The 19717-nt window shown below is 49.0% G+C and overlaps 1 protein-coding gene across 1 annotated transcript in view; it reads left to right on the top strand.

The window, feature by feature from the left end:
* Positions 1-19717, top strand: part of GREB1 (growth regulating estrogen receptor binding 1) — a 140329-nt gene that overhangs the window by 71380 nt on the left and 49232 nt on the right. The window contains exons 2-6 of the mRNA XM_057558147.1: positions 2042-2222; positions 6940-7056; positions 9475-9651; positions 15733-15915; positions 18176-18319. Of these exons, the coding sequence (XP_057414130.1) occupies positions 2042-2222; positions 6940-7056; positions 9475-9651; positions 15733-15915; positions 18176-18319 (802 nt within the window). The remainder of the gene's footprint in view (positions 1-2041; positions 2223-6939; positions 7057-9474; positions 9652-15732; positions 15916-18175; positions 18320-19717) is intronic.

Genomic DNA, 19717 nt, shown 5'->3' with positions numbered 1-19717 from the left:
GGCATGAAATATATGAGGATGTAGAAAAGTTGAATAGTCTACTTTCATACCTTGAAGAGAGTTTAATCTTTTCTCATATGACAGCATATTTGTAAAAATCCATCTGGCACCTGTCAAAAAGAAACCCTTAACAAATTTTAAAAGTAGAGTTTTTAAAGGCCGCAGTCGTGATTATCCAATAAAAATTAGAAATAAATAATATAAGGCTGATCCTTCTTCCTCCCAAATTCTGACTGTTTAGAAATTAAACCTACATTCCTGGATAATTATAGGATCAAAAAGGGACTCAAAAGGGAGATCATAAACTGTCTAAAAAGAGATGGAAAGGGGAACACTTCACACTAAACCTAGGGGCCACAGCACAAGAGGTACCCAGAGGAAAATGTATAGCCCTAAATATCTTCGTTATCAAAGCAGTAAGATGGAAAATAAAGATGATGATAAAGTAGTCATTTTAAGAAGTTTGGTAAAAGTACAGCAAATTAAACCAAAAGGAAATAGAAAAAGGAAGATCTAAACAAAAAACGAAATGAAATAGAAAATAAACAGCAAACGTTAGGAAGGAATATACATTTAAATGCCAGTTTTTAGGAAGCACTAAATATAGGGATTTAACCGTATGTCTGATCCCAGAGAAATGTCTTAGCAAATACCTGAACCTTCACTCAATGGAATGCGATGCAGCCATTAAAATGGTTCTAACAGCATTTGTAAGAGGTTTGGGTGAAATGTTTATGTCAGATGAAAAGAGCAGAATCAAAAATTGTATCATAAAGGCATTAGAACCATGTGGATACAGTCTCCCAGCTCCCTCCTGCCCCCCAGAGAATTAAGTCTGGAAAGAATACATCAAAGTGTCAGAGAGAATGGAGTACTGACGCGTGCTTAACACAGAGGAGTGGTAAAGACGTTGCGCTAACGGAAGGAAGGACCACATACTGTATGATTCTGTTAATATGTCTATAGACATGAAGTAAATCAGTGGCTGCCTATGGCTGCAGGATTGGGGACTTAGGGGTGACGGCCAAAGGGTATGAGATTTCTTTCGGGGGTGATGACAGATGTTCTAAAATCGATTGTGTGATGGTTGTGCCACATGGGAATATACTAAAAACCACTGAGTTGTACCTTTTTTAAAAAAATTGAGGCATAGTTGATTTACCATGTATTAGTTTCTGGTGTACAGCAAAGTGATTCAGTTATACATATATATCTTCTTTTTTGTATTCTTTTCCATTGTAGGTTATTACAAGATATAGGATATAGTTCCCTATGCTATACAGTAGGACCTTGTTGTTTATCTCTTTTACATATAGTGGATGAATGGGGTGTTATGTGAATTAGATCTTAAGCTGCTACCAAAAAAAAAATCACAGTGGTTATCTTGGGGGATGGACATAGTGATTTTCCTCCTGCTTTTCCACCCTCTTCTGTAATTTCCAGATGTAATTCTGCATCACTTGTCTAATGGAAACATAATAAACTAAAAACATTTTAGAGGAAGTGTTCACAATTGGCCTTTTAGCAGAGGAGGCAGTGAGGGGAAATCTGCTTGCTAGCCTTCCTCCTGAGAAGGTGAGGGGAGACCGAGTCCCGTAATCCTGAAATTGGGGACTGGTTGTCATGGGTCGCTGCATTGTCAGCCGCCGTCACACACATAAAGTGGCGCAGGGCTATTCTTCTTCAAGTCAAGGAAAAGAAAGCGTCATTTGTCTGGGGTCTCTCAAAAAGCAGGATCACCACTCAGGGAAAAGCTGGGGGTCTGTGAAACCTGCAGATGACTAAGAGCCAGTTTCTAGTAAAATCTCCTAAGAGGTGTCAGGCTCTGCTCTCTGAGTGCTAAATTAGAGAAAGCTGTTACTTATATAACTTCCTGTAATTGCCCGGCAGGAGCTGTAGCTGAGAGCTGCCTGCTCCTCGTCTTGGCTGAGCGGGGGATACGCGGCCCTCTCCCCTCCTTGCAGCGGGGATCCTTTCTACCTTTGGGCTTCATGCTCGGGGTCAGGCTTTGTAACTGAAACTGAAATGCCATTTTAAACAGAAGACTGCTTCGCCTCTCTTGGAGATGGGAAACTCTTATGCTGGACAGCTGAAGACCACGCGGTTTGAGGAGGTCCTGCACAACTCCATCGAGGCCTCGCTGCGTTCCAACAGCCTGGTACCCAGGCCCGTCTTCTCCCAGTTGTACTTGGAAGCAGAGCAGCAGCTTTCCGCTCTAGAAGGTAGGAGATGCGTTCTTGCCTTTCTCTTACCGTGTGTGAGAATGTTAGTAGTGGCACTGGAAACTCTTTCCTCTTCTGAGGAAACTGTAGAAACTGTTGGGTCTGGAAGAACAGAATTATTAGAAAAGAGAACGTTGCACGTGCATCCCATCCTTACTTGGCTAAAATGAAAATAAGTTTCAGCCATAAAGTTGCAAGGAATAAAATGATTCATTGGACTAGTAGGAGAAAGAAAGAGCCGTGTTAGCCTGTTCTGAACTGGTTGTTACTTATACTCGTATTAAAAGGTTTGATGGTCTCACTTGGATAAGTAAGACATTTTAACATGCTTTTGACCCTCAGTTATATATTTTTTCTCTTTGTGATTTGTGGCCATATCTTTGCAAAGGAGTGCAGGTAGGTTTTCTTTGTGATAGCAGTTACAAGAGCCCTCTAGAAACTGTTAAAAACCAAGAACAAACCCTTACAGATTTAACGTGTGCCGGGAATAAATTATCTTCAGGCATGGGGTTAAGTTTAGGGTTTACTTAATTATCCAGAGAATAAACTGGTTGTATTTTTCAATCTTTCCTTTGTATTTTTTGTAGTCGTGTATTTTCATGTCAAAAGTAACCCACAGCAATCCAAAGTATGAGAGTTATTGCTAAAGGAAGTTCTTTTTGTCACTTTGTCTTTCACGTGAAGTTACCTGCACGCTTCTCTTACCTTTTGAAGTGAAAGAGGGCTGTGGTTTAAAACAAAAGTTAACTAATTAACGAAGCATGCAGTATGCCGGGTCCTGTCTTGGGGTGATCATGATATGTGTGTGCGTGCAAGGCGGGGATGGTGGGCTGGGGACGGTTGCACATAAGGGAAAATGAGGCTCAGAGGGCCTCGTGTGATGTCTGATAGTCCCTTTTTCTAGCAGGGAGGCATTCCTTGTGTCACTATTTAAAACGTCCTTACAAAATTAACCTTGCAAATAGCAATCGCTAAGGACCTAAAGGAACTGGAACTGGATCTGGGTCTGGGTGAAAGTAGATTGTGATCAAAAGCACGAATCAGGAAGCCCAAGAATTCTCTGGTATTCACGTCGAAAGTACCAAGGTTTTCCGGCACAGGAAGCATTACTGTGACAATGGGGGCATTTGAGAAATAACTGGGGCATCTCTTGTAGACTGTGTTTTCAGCTAGCTGAAAGACTTTTGTGAAATACGTATTAAATGGTCATCCTTAACTTCTTATAGTATTGAAAGGCTTTGTTGCTAATGATAAATGAACAATATAATGATAAATAATTTAGTACATTCGAATGGCACCTTAAAATCAACAAAGTGCTTTTACCTCCACCAGTAATTAAATCCCATGATTTGGGAAGATGGAAGATGGATTTGACGTTTTGAAGGATGTTCACCTGGGGACAGGTGGGGAGAAAGCCCTGGAGTTTCCCAGTCAGCTTTTCCTGGGGTCGAAGCTCTCCATAGACAACCTTTGCTGGCCTCTAAACGGGAGGCTGCATCCCGAACATTGACTCCTTGGGATGCCCTCATCTGCCCTCATCATGTGGCACTTTCCAGGGACAGCTTGGAGGCTTGCGTGGCCTGGGACCCCATGTTGAGTGCCAAAGCCTCCCTGCCAGCTGTCAGCCGGCTTGGTCAGCCCCTCATGTTGGTATGAAAACCAGAGCAGGCCCTCTCTATGATTTTCCCATATGTCTGGCAAACAGCATAGAGAAATCCTCCGAGATTTTGTTTCTCTAGTACTGGGAGGATGGAGGAGGGGGTTGGTGAAAAGGGGGAGACTCTTGTCGATTTGCTAAATGTCACCATCAGCCAAGCACTAGGCTTGAGCCTCTGGTTTCTGCATCATAGAACGTGGTGCAGAGGGCTTGTTTTGTCAGTCTGTCTCTCTATCAGGTCTCTTATCTTACTGCTGTCCTTCCTCAGACAGTAACATTAAGGATGCTTTTAATGACCAGGGTGCTGGTACCCCAAACACCCCTTGATCTGTTAACATTTTCTGAATTTGTGAGGGCGATTCAGAGGGCCCTTGTTACTTTGTTCTACGAATTAGGGGTATTACCCCCTCCTTCTAGGGGAGAAATCTTTTACATGTTATGTTTTTTTTAAAGGAAGGCCAATCAAACAAAACAAATACAAACCCAGTATTTGGGGATAAGTATTTATTTATTAAACAAGATGCAGGTAAATTCCTGTAATCCCACCCACTCAGAATGTCATACGGTTTCTTCTCATGGAAAGAAAACAAAATTTACTCTAAACATTAAAACAAATACCCTCATACTGTATGGGGTACAGTGTAGCTGTGGAATTTCTGGATTCCTGTGGTTGAGTTTTAAGGTCCTGAGCTCCCAATCCAGTTGGTTTTGTCTCAGGCCATTTTAAAGCTCTCATCCTGCCAGGAGACCTTGGTAAACAGTCTGGTTTAGTCTGGCCCTGGTTAGGAAGTCTCCTTGGGCTTGTTGCTGGCCGAAGGATTCCATCAAAGACCCTGGAATGTCTGATGTAGACCTTTGACCTTTAATCCTGCTTTCTTAGCAGCGACTGGATTTTGAGCCCTTTCTTTGACTGTCAGAGGCTTAAGACCCTCTCCTTTCATTCTTTCGGAGAGTCTGGATTCCTGTTCTTTTTGGTTGAACGGAATAACGTGCAGACATTCCTGTGCGTGCCTCAGAGCTCCGAAGTCCCGGGTTTTCTCTCCCCTTTTCACTCTAATTGTTGGTGCTTTGCTGTCCCCCCGCCCTGAGCCCCTGGAGCTGAGTCTCTGGCTTACAGACTAGTCTTGATTTGGCAGGCAGCCTTCTAAGCCACGTACTCCATAGACGGCCAAAGGATGGTTTGAGCCCCTGTGGGGACCCGAGCTGCATGGCTGGTACCTGGGGTCTGGGCGTGACCCTACCTTCTGCTAAAACCATCCCTGCCTGCATTTAATGGCAGGAAGGAAGCGTCTGAAGGAGGCTCTGGAGTTTATCCCTCCAGCGCCCTTTGTGTTCTTCCTGGGTAATCTTTTTACAGCCTCCCCGCCACCTCTGTGTCCTCTGGTCCTGGAGGGATGGAGACACTAGGAAGTCTTGCTCACTTCCTGCCGTGACCTCCCCAAGGTCATGGGCCTGGGCCGGCCTAAGATGTTAGTTTCTTCTGCCTCTTGTCCTTCCGGCACCTTTAGAATGGTGACCGCCCTGAGGTTATGCTCCCAGCACCCTGTATTGATTAAATCACACCTGGAATGTTCTGTGCAACTCTGAGAGCCATATATCCCCACATAGACTGTCACAGCTCAAAGTGACCTTCTATGACCACCTCATTTTAAAGATGCAGGATCTGACGCACAGAGAGGTTAAGTAACTTTTCTGTGGCCACCCAGAAAATGGCAGACCCAAGGACTAAAACTCGAGTTCCCAGATTCCTAGTTGATCTTTTTCTGCTGTACACAATTTCATCATTAACCTAAAGCCACGTAACCCACTGGATGGATGGAGAGTGTGAGAGCCAACTAAGATGAGAGTAGAAGGAATGGCAGCAAAGGGGTCAGCACTAGAGGAGGATACAGAGAAACAAAACAGGAAGAAGCAACCGTCTCCTGGCCTAGTGTATCTAAGGATGCTTGTAATGACCCTATTCCATGAGGAAATCTGGATTCTATTTATTAAATGACATTTAAAGATAGGATTTTTTTACCCAAAGAAGTTAAAAGAAGCTAGAAGGAGTTTGTAAATTCATTGATGTGAAACCCTCTTTCTCTAGCAGGCTGGGTAAATAAGGTATAACTGTGCGTGCTCACACCAGTTGGGAAGTAGTTTCCCGTGCGAGGCATTCTGCTGGGTGCCTGGGTTACAGAATAAGGGCAGGGCCCGTACTCTCCAGGAGCTGAGAGCCTGTGGGGAAGACCAACTCTTTTATTGCTGTGATGAAGGTCACACACAGGGGGAGTGGGATTTTCCTGGCCAATTCCTGGCTCTCCTGGCCGTTTCCACATTTGCCATTACTCCTAAAATACTATTTCACTTAAAAAAAGTTTCCTAAAGTCTTAAAGTCACTTGGCCTGTTCTGCGATGGCTTTTTATGGTGAGTGTGGTACATTCGGGTGTTCGCATTTCTGGTTTGTATACATCCAGTTTTCCCTTGGGGATAAATAACAGCATAGAGCTTCACTCCTCTCTTATTCAATGTAAAGGCTGTTCACACTGGACTTTGGGTTCTAAACCAAGCGGTGCAGTTAGTGGCAAGAAGAGCAGCTTGGGCATTGGGTATAACTGGGAACATTCCGGCTGTGCTGCTTAACGGCTTGTTGCATCACTGAGTCTCCCTGAACCTCAGTTTCCTTAGCTGCAAAATGGGCCTTATGTTACACCGTGGTTCCTCCCGCACAGATGATTTTGGAGCGCCTACCGTGTGCAGGCTTCATGCTCGGTCCTTGTCGACAGCGAGGTCCGTACTGAGCCCTGCTGCTCGCGCAGACGTGTGTGGCTCTGGGGGGCTGGGAGGTGACGTGGACCTGCATTTGGAGTCACAAGGCCAGGCTTGGAGCCCGAGTCTGTGACCTTGGGAAGGACTTCCAGCCTGAGTGAAGTCAAGGCCTTGGCCTTCACCGCGAGTAAAGAAGGGTGGTAACGCCCTCCTTAAACAGCGTGTCTGTGAGGACTGGTTAGTTACCGGCGAGCCGAGACTGGCTGTGTACTCACTTCCGCCCTGCTCTTGTTCTCCTTTCCCGCGTCTAGGTGGAAGCCGAGTGGACAATGAAGAAGAAGAGGAGGGGGAAGGGGGGCTGGAACAGAGCTGCCCCCCAAACGCCTACCAGATGCACCCCCCACCCGAAGGATGTTGCACCACGGACGGTGAGATGCCCGCCAGGCTGCGCGCCGAGGGGCCCCGCGGTGTGAGCCGTGCCCGCATCGCCAGCAGGTCGTGGCCAGGCGGGCCCTCCCATCCCAGCAGCACTGGCTACACCGCGTGGGGCCCCGTCAGGCTGACCGTCCTCAGTCACTCTTGGGACAGCCTCACCGTTACAAATGCATTCAGATCCAAAAGTTAATTTTTCTCCATCGGCCGTTTAAAAACTAGAATATCCCAGCTGAGGTCGGCTTCCACCGTGTATTTATGTCAGCACTGATGAGTAGGAATAATCTTTCACATCTGTGGCTGCTTTACTGTTGAAAAGGCAGATGTATCAGTACATTGTCTCAGGAACGCTGTACAGTCCGTAAGATTATCCTCATTTTGCCGTTGAGGACCCGGGGCTTGGAGATGCCGGGTGAGGTGGCACCTTTGTTCAGCGATGGGAGCCTGTGCTCTGCGCTTGAGGGTCTTGGAGGGCACTTCTGGTTCTGCTCCTCCCCCGCCTGGCAAACTCGCTGGCTGGTTGGAAGTTCACCTGTCCCGTCACCATACCAGTCAAGAGGTGTCACTACTTAGTTGGTCAGTTAATTGATTAAAATAATTATTGAGCCCCTGCTCTGAAAATATGGAGATAAAAGGTCCAAGAGCTCCCAGTGTAGCAAAGCTATGTGAGCAGACCCTCTGCACACAGTGTAGAAAGTGCTGGGAGGTTGGGGTGGCCTGGGCCAGCAGGGGTCCGTGGGAGCACGGGAGATGCTCCCAATGCTGGTGGAGAGTTTGGGGAAAGGCCTCCTGGAGGAGCTGGCCCTTTATATGGGTTTTGGAGGATCGGTAGGAGTTAGCCAGGAGAGCGAGAGAGGGCTGGGGGGAGTGGGATATTCCCGACAGAGGAACAGCAGGTGCAAAGGCTTAGAGGAGTGGGAACGCGGCCCGTCTGGGGAACTGCTACTGGTTTGTGTAGGTAGGGGCCTGAGGGGTGGCCTGGCAGGGCTTGGATAAGTGATGAGACGGCCCGTGGAGGCCCCATGCGCCCTGCCTGGGGGCCTGGACTTGACCTTGTGCACGATGGCCGGCAGGGGAGGGAGTCAGCCCTCCCTGGGGCGGCTCTTCCAGGAAAAGGGAAACAGATACAGTAGTTCTTCGTGATGTAGGACTTCTGGTGTCCAAGAGCTAAAAGGCCGCCTAATTAAATAAGAGAATGGCGAACTCTCCGGTGGTCACTACCGTGATTTTCAAAGAATTTCCAGTTGAACACAGTGAACATTGACTGCCCACGGCCTTTTTTCCTCCAGCTCTTCAGAAGGAAGGGGCTGTTGTGCAGACTGGGAGGGGCCTGGGTCATGGAGGTAAAGACCTGCTGGGCCCTTGACCTCACCTGTGGGAATTGGTTTAACTTCCCCAAGATGACACAGGGGAACCACCCCAGGCTCCATCCTGACCCCCTCCCAGCAGCTGTGAGCAAATGACTTGACCTCTCAAATGAGAACTTCCCAGGGCTTCTCCCACCTGGTGCTGTACACAGTGGGTGCCTCTTCCTGCTTCGCCCAGGGGCAGATGCGAGAACTCGGAGCTAGTGCCTTGTAAATGGTAAAGCAGATACACCGGAGGAGAGTCTTCTTAAAAGTACCATAGAGTTTTGCAGGGAAGGCCTTGGGATCATCAGGGTTCACGTTAACTCTCATCGTCCCTATCGATAACTAAAGATGGAAAACCACAGGGAATCCGGCCCAGTGTGCCTTCAGGCAGAGGGATTCCCAGAAAGGGCCCATCCAAATAAATCTCAGCTGTTTCCCTCTTCTTCATTTTTTTCCTGAATATTTTTGGACACTTAATTTTTAAATAGGAAATATATTTAAAAGCTCTGAAGTACAAAAGTTCATGTGTATAGAGTGAAAGTCTCCCTCTGCTGATGAGGCCCCTCTGAGGCCACCAGCGTCACCCGGTCCTCAGCCCGTATCCCTGCCATGTGCCCCTGCCTCGTACACGTAAAATATAGGGTGGAGAAGACATCAGCTTACAGTCCCTTATGGATTTATCTTGTCTACATTTTAATTTACCATCACTGGTCTACCCTTCTTTCCTGCTGAGCTTCATTTTACATTAATGTGTATTATACGGTGACACCGAGAGTCATAAAAACAGCATGTGGTTAAGTGTCATGAGTAATGAATTAATTTTTAAAATTTTGTATTCTTCCCAAGCACTTGATTGTTGTGATTGGTTGTGATTGGCAAGTGAAAAGCATGTCAGGGTAATGTACTTCAGAGCGTTCTCAGAATTAATCTGAAAGTCAGCCAGGCCCAGTGGCAGGGTGGCTGATTACGAGACCAGACTCTTGTCACCCCTTTGCCCGCGTGGATCCTGGTTCCGTGGGAGCCCCTCGCTGGGCAGCGTGTGAGCCTGTCCGTCCCTCCTAGGGTTCTGCCAGGCAGGGAAGGACCTGCGTCTCGTCTCCATCTCCAGCGAGCCCATCGATGTCCCCGCGGGCTTCCTCCTGGTGGGCGCCAAGTCCCCCAGCCTGCCGGACCATCTCCTGGTGTGTGCCGTTGACAAGAGGTTCCTGCCGGATGACGATGGACACAACGCCCTTCTTGGTGAGTTTCTCCCCTGCTCCTCTCTGCGACTCCGGCCGCATGGCGGGTGGGCACAAGGGGGGCCGTTGGTCCCCTTGGGGGACAGGCCACCTTTGAGCCTCTTCATCAGCATGGCTCACAGCCCTGTTTATTCATCATTCTGTGGGCGATTTCTTTGTGGAATAGAATACAGATGAGAGTTATTTTTAAAACCCGACTACCTTCCTGTAGAAAGCCCATCAGTACTAATTCTTCTTGTACACGTATTCGTCAGACCTTTCCTAAGTGCCTACTGTGTCAGGAATGCGATCCAAACCCTGTCCTAGATGCTCTCGGAAGCCAGCAGACACGAGGCAGGAGGAGAAGAAGCCCGAGCGCGTGGCCTTGCCTCCTGGACAGTCATGTCCTGGGGGACGGCCGGGCACCCTCTACCGTTCTCTCCTTCGCTTTACCCTTCACCAGCCCGTCATTCTTATCCTGGCTTAATAGGTGTGCTTGGACCTGTTAAGGCACTTGCCCAAGGGCGCACAAGTAAAGGAACAGCGTCAGGATTCAAACTCAGGTCTTCCTGGTTCCAGATTGTACCCTCTATCTACCACACCCCATGGTCCCGTACCTGGTCGAGGTCAGCATAGGGAAGCTGTGGCTTTGATCTTTGGAACCAGCGCTGGCCCAGGGGGCCCCAGCTGCAGTGCAGAGTTGAGACCAAGCCTTATGAAGCCCGGCTCCCCTTTGCTCAGACTTTGATTGAGCTCCTTCTGTGTGCCTGGCCCTGTGCTCAGCTCACTCCCCCATTAGTGGAGCAAAATCAGGGGAGACGTGAGGTTTGGACTGAGAGCCCAGCAAGCTGGCTCCCCCAGCTCCCTAGTTCCTTCTGCACTTTCCACGTGTACAGACATTTAAACCTCACTTTTGTGCTTGATACGGCCCCCAACGCTGGGTAGGTAAACGTACCGCAGTGGATATTTTTTGAGGAGGTGTTATGTCTGAAGCTCTCTGCGAAGGACCAAAGGGTGGAGGTGGGGAGGGGAGAGCAAGGATTGACCCAGAGAAGAAACAGAAGCGGTTCCTGCCACGAGGGTCGCGGGGACACAGTGGTGCGTAAACTCTGAAACACGGCAGACGGACGCTCACTGGAGGGACAGACATGGCTCTGGGGCAACGACCAGGGGGAGAAAAAGTTGTGGCCAGTACTCTCTTAAGGCAGGTCCATGGGCTTATCGTAACTGGTTTTTGTTTTTTTAAAATTTTCATTGGAGTATAGTTGATTTACAGTGTTGTGTTACTTTCAGGTGTACAGCAGAGTGAATCAGTTATACATGTACATATATCCACTCTTTTTTTTGTTTTTTAGATTCTTAAGGTGGGGGAGGGATAAATTGGGAGATTGGGACTGACATACACACACTACTATATATAAAATAGATAACTAATAAGGACCTGCTGTATAGCACAGGGAACTCTACTCAGTACTCTGTAATGGCCTGTATCGTAACTGGTTTGTTTTTTTTTTAAATTGGAGTATAATTGCTTTACAATGTTGTGTTAGTTCCTGCTGTACAATGAAGTGAATCAGCTCTATGTATATATATATCCCCTCCCTCTGGGACCTCCCTCCCCCCCACCCATCCCACCCATCTAGGTCACCACAGAGCACCGAGCTGATCTCCCTGTGCTATACAGCAGGTTCCCACTAGCTATCTACCCTACCATGTGTAAAATAGATATCGTAACTAGTTTTTGAAAGCAAGAATAATCCAGAAAATTCACTCTACCAAGGAAGCCCACAGAGTCAATGCGTCTCAGATTTCATTTGCTTATCAAGGCCGCTTAGGACAAAATGAGTGGGGAAGATGGCCTGGTGCCTTGGTTCGTGTTTGATCTGGCCGTGGCTGGGGGTTTGCCTGAATTCCTCCCCTTTGTGACTGTAAAGGAATTGCGAGGGTAGTAAATCAAGGAGGCTCTGGGTCTCGAAATGTGGAGACAATAATCTTTCAGTTCATTCACCACCAGCCCAGGAACAGCTTCAACCCCTCAGGCGGGGAGCTTAGAGGAAGTGGGGTCTTTGTTAATTGCTTGCCAAAAAGCCATCGGAGGTGGGTAACAAGGGCCGGCTGGTAATAACCGTCGCTTTCTTCTCTTAAAATAACTTTATGCTCTCAGCTTGCACACTTAGCGCTGTTTAGGTTTCCTGCAATTAACCCTGATGGCTGCACAGGAGAAGGTGGCCCTGCAGCCCTCTGGGGGCCGGGGCTCAGCGCTGTTTAGTGACCTATAAAGTGGAGACCGTGGAATATCTTGGGGGAAGCAACAGCTTTTGGTGCCTCTCCGCCCCGTAATTTATAATGAAGGGAGCGTTGTTTTAGTGAGTTTGAATCAACTGAGGGATTTGGTCTGAGAAAGTGAAAAAATGAAAACCTAGGTGGGTGTTTCAGTTTTTTGATAGTAGTTCATCGAAATTGGCTGATAGCTAAGACATAGGAGAAGAAAACATCTAGCTAGATTGTTCATTTCCGACATGGGAGTAAACAAGCTCTTTGTGCATCCAGAACGCAAATAATTAAGCATTTATGGAATGTATAACCCCAAACTGAAGGTGGACTTTAAATTCAGCCCAGGGCCCCAAAGCCAAGTGGGACCTGGTCCTTCCTGGGAGCTCAGGGCCTGTGGGAGGACACAGGCCAACCAGGACTCAGCTCGGAGATCCGCACCCATGGCCACAGAAATCTCTGTGCAGCAGGTCCCAGCCTAGGGCTTAAGGCGCTAGAGGATCCCGAAGGACATACGGACTCCCAGGGATGGGAGAGTATCTCAGAGTATGTGGTGATGGAGTTGGGTCATGAAAAATGGGTGGATTGCCAGTTGGAGAAAGACAGCAGCAGCAGCAACAAATGAACCTGACAGCGGCTACAGTAAGAGCACTTCTCATGTGCGAGAAACTGTCCTAGTTAAAATGAGGTAGGTGAGTGTGGTGTTACTACCTAGCATTTAGATACGAAGAAACAGAGGCACGGGCAGTAGAACGAGGTGTGCCTGTCCTTACTGTCCTGGAAGGGCCAGGGTTTCCACTTTTATTTCTTTTTTTTTTTAAGGCATTGTTTACTTTGTTCATTTATTTATTTATGGCTGTGTTGGGTCTTTGTTTCTGTGCGAGGGCTTTCTCTAGTTGTGGCAAGCGGGGGCCACTCCTCATCGCGGTGCGCGGGCCTCTCACCATCGCGGCCCCTCCCGTTGCGGGGCACAGGCTCCAGACGCGCAGGCTCAGTAGTTGTGGCTCACGGGCCTAGTTGCTCCGTGGCATGTGGGATCTTCCCAGACCAGGGCTCGAACCCGTGTCCCCTGCATTGGCAGGCAGCCTCTCAACCACTGCGCCACCAGGGAAGCCCCCCACTTTTATTTCTGACCCACAAGGAGGAGCCCCTTCTCGTCTCTGGCTCCCCTCCCTGCTTCTGGAATGGAGCTATGGTCCCACAGTCCACAGTTCTCATAGGACAAAGGCCTGTAAGCTATTCAGCTATTTCTGGAAAGGGATGGCAGTGCTGGCCTTGGTGAAGTGCTCTGAGCATCCTTGGTTGTGCAGTTCTGTTTCTTGTTCATCATCTTTTCAACCCTCAGGGTCAGAATCCCTTCCAGGGAGCGTGGAGGTTTTCTCAGGGCCTCATTCTTAGATGGCAGTTGAGCTGTTTATCTCAAGGTGCCCAGGTTGGAGACCAAAGAATAAATAAAAACATTAGATGATAAAGTTAGAAAACATTAGAAACATTAAAACATTAGAAAACAAAAGCCTATCAAAATGTATGCGGAGATGCTAAGTGTTCACTTTGACAGTTATCTTGTTTCCCCTCTCCTCCTTCCCTCCCGATATTTGCTGCCTCTCCTGTGTCAGGCGCTAGTTTGTATACACACGCTTACACACACAGACATGACCCATGCCTCCCCACAGACATACCATGCTCTCGGTCCTTTGGAAGCATGGGGATATTTATGGGGGAAAATACACAAATTTCAGTAACTCTAACACTAAGGAAGAAGTTATAAGAACCGTCAGCAATATAAAGTCCAGTTGGGAGTTCGGCACAGTAGTAGGAGGAACGGGAGGTAAAGCAGGAGGCGAGGATGGGGGGCATTGGGGGCAGCCTTGAAGGCCATGCTTCTGGGTCTACACTCCATTCTCATGCTAGAACCCGTGCATCACTTTCTGGATCTACACTGGACAACTACTTAGCCTCTCTGGTTCTCATTTCCCAAAAGAAGGTTTTGCTGTCCTGACTGACTGGTGGTTGTGTCAGTTAAGCTGAGTGCCCTGTTTGGGTGACAGTAAATGGCAAGAAGGCTGTTGGTTTTCTCTGCATGGCAGTTTCCTCCCTGTCCCTTTAACAACAAGTAAACATAGAGCATGGTGTTGGCATTTCTTCGGTACCTTATCTGTTTCTCTGGTACAGAGGGGATAGGAGTTTGGAAGGATAAACTAACCTGTGCCTGCCTTCTTAGACCAAGAGATTTGTCTTTATTTCTAATGCCTTTTAAGGAATATTAAATTTGCTTAAAATCAGTCAGAGAATCCAGAAGGTTTCTGTAATATAGACGTCTTCTTTCTCTGTGGAGAGATGTTTTTCTTCTTTTCTCTCTCTCTTTTTTTTTTTTTTTTAAAGACACCAATTGTACTTGAACATTTGTTACTTTTTTTTTTTTAATTAATTAATTTATTTATTTTTGGCTGTGTTGGGTCTTTGTTTCTGTGCGAGGGCTTTCTCTAGTTGTGGCAAGCGGGGGCCACTCTTCATCGTGGTGCACGGGCCTCTCACTATCATGGCCTCTCTTGTTGCAGAGCACAGGCTCCAGATGCGCAGGCTCAGTAGTTGTGGCTCGTGGGCCTAGTTGCTCCGTGGCATGTGGGATCTTCCCAGACCAGGGCTCGAACCCGTGTCCCCTGCATTGGCAGGCAGATTCTCAACCACTGCGCCACCAGGGAAGCCCCCAATGGAGAGATGTTTTGAACCTTCACAAACTGATGTTATTTTGGACAGTAGCCAGGGGCCTCAGGATTATCCCCTTTAAAAGCAGAGCTTATGCACAGAACCCCATGGTCCTCCTGGCCTAAGTTGAAATGCCCTTTGTAAACTTGTCAGACAGAGCATACGATAAAATAAGTTAGTCTCAGCTTCAGGGTCTCTCCTGCCGAAGGACCTTGCTCCTTAGAAACCAGACGTACCGGTGGGCAAGGCAAGGTCATAGGGAAGGCCTCTGTGAGATAGTGAAGTTAAACCAGAAGGGTCACCAGATAGAAAACCTAAATCATCACATTTCTCTGGTATTAAGCAACAGTCCTGTTGAGTCCAGTTTGAATAGACTTTACAGTATGTAAAGGTCTTTCAAGCACGTTCTCTGGATTTTAATAGTTCATGGGAGGCGGTTTTGTCATTGCCTCTATAAAGCCAGCCTTCCCAGAGCCTCAGAGCTGAACTCTGTCATCTCCCAGAAAGGCCCCCTCTGGCCTCAGGCAGCAGGACGCTGACATAGACCACCACGTTTTAGCCGAGTGTCTCCACTCCGCGGCCGCTGGGGCCATAGATTTCACTCACCACCGCCCTGGCTCTTGCATCAAGAGCGCCCTGGTGGAGCTCTTGATTTCTTCTCTGCAACTCGTGGGATCAACTTACTTGATTCCTGGAGGGAACTTTGGACTCTGAAGAGGACTCCCATTGCATCCAGTCTCAGGGGTCTGATTGCTTTGAGATTCTGTGACTGGCCAGCCCTGAAGGAGATGCGGACACAGCAAATTATTGCAGGTGCTCGGTCAGTGTAGACAGTTGAATGGGACAGTTCTTGTCCTGTGCCATAGGACGCAGAGGCTTTAAATAGGCCCCTAAGCGAGTTCAGTCTTCCAAGCTTGCCTGGGCTCAGCTCTACGACCAAGTCCACTTGGTCCTCCTGTTTGCATCAAGGTCATCTTGACCCCTGGGCCAGCAGGAGCTGACAGGGACCTTTGCCCTGTGGACTTCCCTGCTGGTGTGGTATAGATTGTGAATGCCTAGTGGATGATGTACCACTTGGAGGGACTTTGGTGTAAGATGGGGATGGTCATGGTTTTTTCCTCCCCAGGTTTCTCTGGGAACTGCGTTGGCTGTGGGAAGAAAGGCTTCTGTTACTTCACAGAGTTCTCCAGTCACATGAACCTGAAGGTGACCACCCAGCCCAAGAAGCAGAAACACTTGAAATATTACCTGATCCGCAACGCACAAGGGGCTCTGACCAAAGGGCCTCTCATTTGCTGGAAAGGCTCAGGTGAGCAGCTCTAAGGGGATGGGGCGTGAGAAGGGGGCACCTCCAAGCGAGCCAGGGGCCTGTCGGCACGACTCTGGGCCAAGATTGCTCTGCAGTGGGCGTGGTTTCGGGCAACACGTCAGCCCTGTTAAATTTTTTTTGTTTTGAATTTTATTTTTTTATACAGCACGTTCTTATTAGTTATCTATTTTATACATATTACTGTATATATGTCAATCCCAGTCTCCCAATTCATCCCATCCCCCCTCCGCCTGCTTTCCCCCTTTGGTGTCCATACGTTTGTTCTCTACATCTGTGTCTCTATTTCTGCCCTGCAAAACGGTTCATCTGTACCATTTTTCTAGATTCCACATATGTGTTAATATACGATATTTGTTTTTCTCTTTCTTACTTCACTCTGTATGACAGTCTCTAGATCCAGCCACATCTCTACAAATGACCCAATTTCTTTCCTTTTTACGGCTGAGTAATATTCCATTGTATATATGTACCACATCTTCTTTGTCCATTCGTCTGTCGATGGGCATCTAGGTTGTTTCCATGACCTGGCTATTGTAAATAGTGCTGCAGTGAACATTGGGGTGCAAGTGTCTTTTTGAATTATGGTTTTCTCTGGGTATATGCCCAGTAGTGGGATTGCTGGGTCATATGGTAGTGCTATTTTTAGTTTTTTAAGGACCCTCCATACTGTTCTCAATAGGGCACTGCACGATTTAGCAGCGTCCCTGGCCCCCACCCACGAGATGCCAGCGGCTCTCAGCGCTCAGGATGATCAACAGTGTCTCCGGACATTGCCAAATATCCTCGGGGGACAGAACCACCCCCGGCTGAGAACCTTGCCCCAAATACTTGCCACAACACAGTGTGGCCCTGTGTCAGCTTTGAAAGCGCCCATACAATTAGACTGATACTATAAACTAGATGCTACAGTCCTGGGAAATTACAACGTGACTTTGCACTACGGGCATCTAGTTTATAGTATCAGCCTAATTGTATGGGCGCTTTCAAAGCTGACACAGGGCCACACTGTGTTGTGGCAAGTATTTGGGGCAAGGTTCTCAGCCGGGGGTGGTTCTGTCCCCCGGGGATATTTGGCAATGTCTGGAGACACTGTTGATCATCCTGAGCGCTGAGAGCCGCTGGCATCTCGTGGGTGGGGGCCAGGGATGCTGCTAAATCGTGCAGTGCCCGGGGCAGCACCCCTCCAAAGAAGTGTGCAACCCAGAGTCAATGGCGCCGAAGTTTAGAAACTCTGACTTAGGGAAAACTCAGCTCAAATAGGCCCCCTTCCCGCCCCACAGCCTGTTGACTGTGAAGAGAAAGACCAGCTTCCCGGTGCTGGTCCTCGCAGAAGTGAGTGGGCTCCCGCTTTAGGAAAGGGCCACACTCCGCCCTTCTCTGTCTCCCTGTATTCTCATGGCTGCAGTCAGCTATAGGGGCAGAGGGGCTGGATTTCCCAGGCCCAGGTACTCTCTGAGATCCCCCCACCCCCCCCACAAACAGCTGGGGAGGGACGTGTCCTAGGAGCGGTCTCCGCGAGGTGCCCGGGAGAGCCAGACTGTTGTCCCTCACTTGTCTGCGTAGGTTCACTCTGGTCACCTGGACTCTCCGAGCCAGCTTCTGCAAGTAGAGCAGAGGGCTTCAGGAGGGGCTGGCTCTGGACGTTCTTCCCCTGTCCCCTTCCATCACTCCTCTCCCCGCCCCTCTCCTGTTCTTGCATGGCTCAGTAAATATTTCTTGAGCTCCTACTGCGTACATGCCTGTCATTTTCTACATCCTGGGGAGGCAGTGGTTCTTCCCCTTGTGGGACCAGATAAGAGTCTTTGATCACTTGCTGTGGCCAAGTACTCCTGGGAGTTAATCTTCCGGCCAGAGAGTGATTTAGGGGCTGGAGGACGGTATTAGCTGTTCCTTTACCTTTGAGTAAAGCTCTGTTCTTCCCTTGGACTTCAAGGGCGGCGATGGAAGGTCTTGTTTGTATCATGTGTTTCTGTCTTTTTCCCAAATGGTCACTATCGCTCCTGCTCCTGGCAGAAGAGCTGTCCCTCAGATGGATCCCCTGCCTTTGGCACTGAGCCTGGGGCACGTCACACCCCCTCCTTCCCCGGCTACAGCGAAGAAGAGACTAGGATGGCCTTGGCACCATTGTGGTCGTCTCTGTAGCTGGCTCTCCTACAGGACAGATTCCGGTCTAGGAAGTCATCTCACACTGTTGGGGAGGAGCAGTGGGTTGGTTTTCACGTGTGCATCTTCCCCGCAGAGTTCAGAAGCCGGCAGGCCTCCGCCAGTGCGTGCTCGAGCTCTCTGTTCCCACCGCTGGAGAGCTCTGGGCTGCCAGCTCCCTTCCCCAGCGAGCCTGGTCCGGGGACGACCCCGAGCATCCCGCTGGGAGCACCACAGGCAGGTGAGGTGATGGGGCAGCGCCAGAGGTGCCAGGAGTGGGCTTTAGTTTCCCCAATGCCGGAGGTGCCAGGAGTGGGCTTTAGTTTCCCCAATGTTCTGACTTGGAAATTGAGGCACAAAGATGCTCGCATAGGATCTCACGGGCAGTAGGATTCGATACAGGCATTTCTGGTTCATGAACTCTGCATTTGCCATGCTGAACAGACCTGATAAGCACGACAGCTGTTATCAAGGAGATAGAAGCCTCCTTCCCAAGGCCTCTGGTGGGTTGGTGGTTGTTATTCCTCCTGCCCAGGGGCTCTGTCGAGGGGACCCGGGCCCTTGCCCCATGTGACTCACAATCCATAGCGAAGAGGCTGCACCTGGGCTGGGAGCACACTCTCCTCCAGAGGCACCGTGTCCCCCCTTCCACGTGGTGTCTGCTGTTGTCCTCACTGTGCCCGGGCCACCTGGGGCCTGTCACACCTTGGCAGCTGGAGGGATCACTGTTTTTGTCGTCAGAACACCTTGGTGTGAGTTCCAGCGCTGCTGCCTGCTAGCCAAGTGATTTGGGGCCACTCATTTTAACTCTTTGAATCTCCGTTTCCTCATCCGTACAGATGGAGAAAATCTTTTCTGTCTAATTTGCAGGGTGATTGTAAGAATTGAGTGTGATGATAGTAATAGCAAATACTTTGTGCTTATGACCTTCTGTTAACTCATGTCGTCCTTACAGTGGCTCTATTATTACCTCCATTGTCTAGATGAGAACAATGGGAGGTGACGTAAGTTAAGGAAGGTTGCACAGCAAGTACGCAGCAGAGCTGGGGCTCAGTCACAGGTCGCCTGGCTTCGGAACCCACCCTTAACCCCCTCACCATGCCGCCTCAACACAGGAGACGTTTTGTGCTACTCCTGAGTCTGGAGTACCTTCCAGATCATTCTGGCTGATGTGGGTGACTTAGAAGACCACAGACCCCAGTTGCCCCCAGAATTCTCCTCGGGCCCGGGGAGCCCCAGGCCGTGTGGGCAGCCTGGATCTGGGCGATGGCAAACCTGACTGCTTTCCTGAGCATGTTTGACATGACCCTGAACTCAGGAGGGTGAGCGAGAAGGTGGAAGGGGGGTGGAGCAGGTGCAGGGGTGCTCCTGGAATCCAGGGGCCCCGCTGGCCCTTCTCTCACCGGGCATGCTCAGTAAAGCATGCGCAGGAGTGTGTGTGCCTGTGTGTGCACATATGCGTGTGTGCCTGTCCGTGTGTGTCTGTGCTTTCTCCAGGGGTGCAGAATCACTCTGGCAAGAGTTCTGACCCCCGATGGGCCGTGTCAGTGAAAGGCTAATTTGTAAACTGGAGGAAGAGTCATTTCCTGCTTGCTGGGCTCACAGAGTGCCCTGCCCTCTCCCCTCTTTCTCTCTGCTG

Source organism: Balaenoptera acutorostrata, chromosome 12 (assembly GCF_949987535.1).
Source record: "Balaenoptera acutorostrata chromosome 12, mBalAcu1.1, whole genome shotgun sequence".
NCBI classification, from domain to species: domain Eukaryota; kingdom Metazoa; phylum Chordata; class Mammalia; order Artiodactyla; family Balaenopteridae; genus Balaenoptera; species Balaenoptera acutorostrata.
The sequence above is the reverse complement of the archived record's forward strand: the minus strand, read 5'-3'. Positions and strand labels throughout refer to the sequence as shown.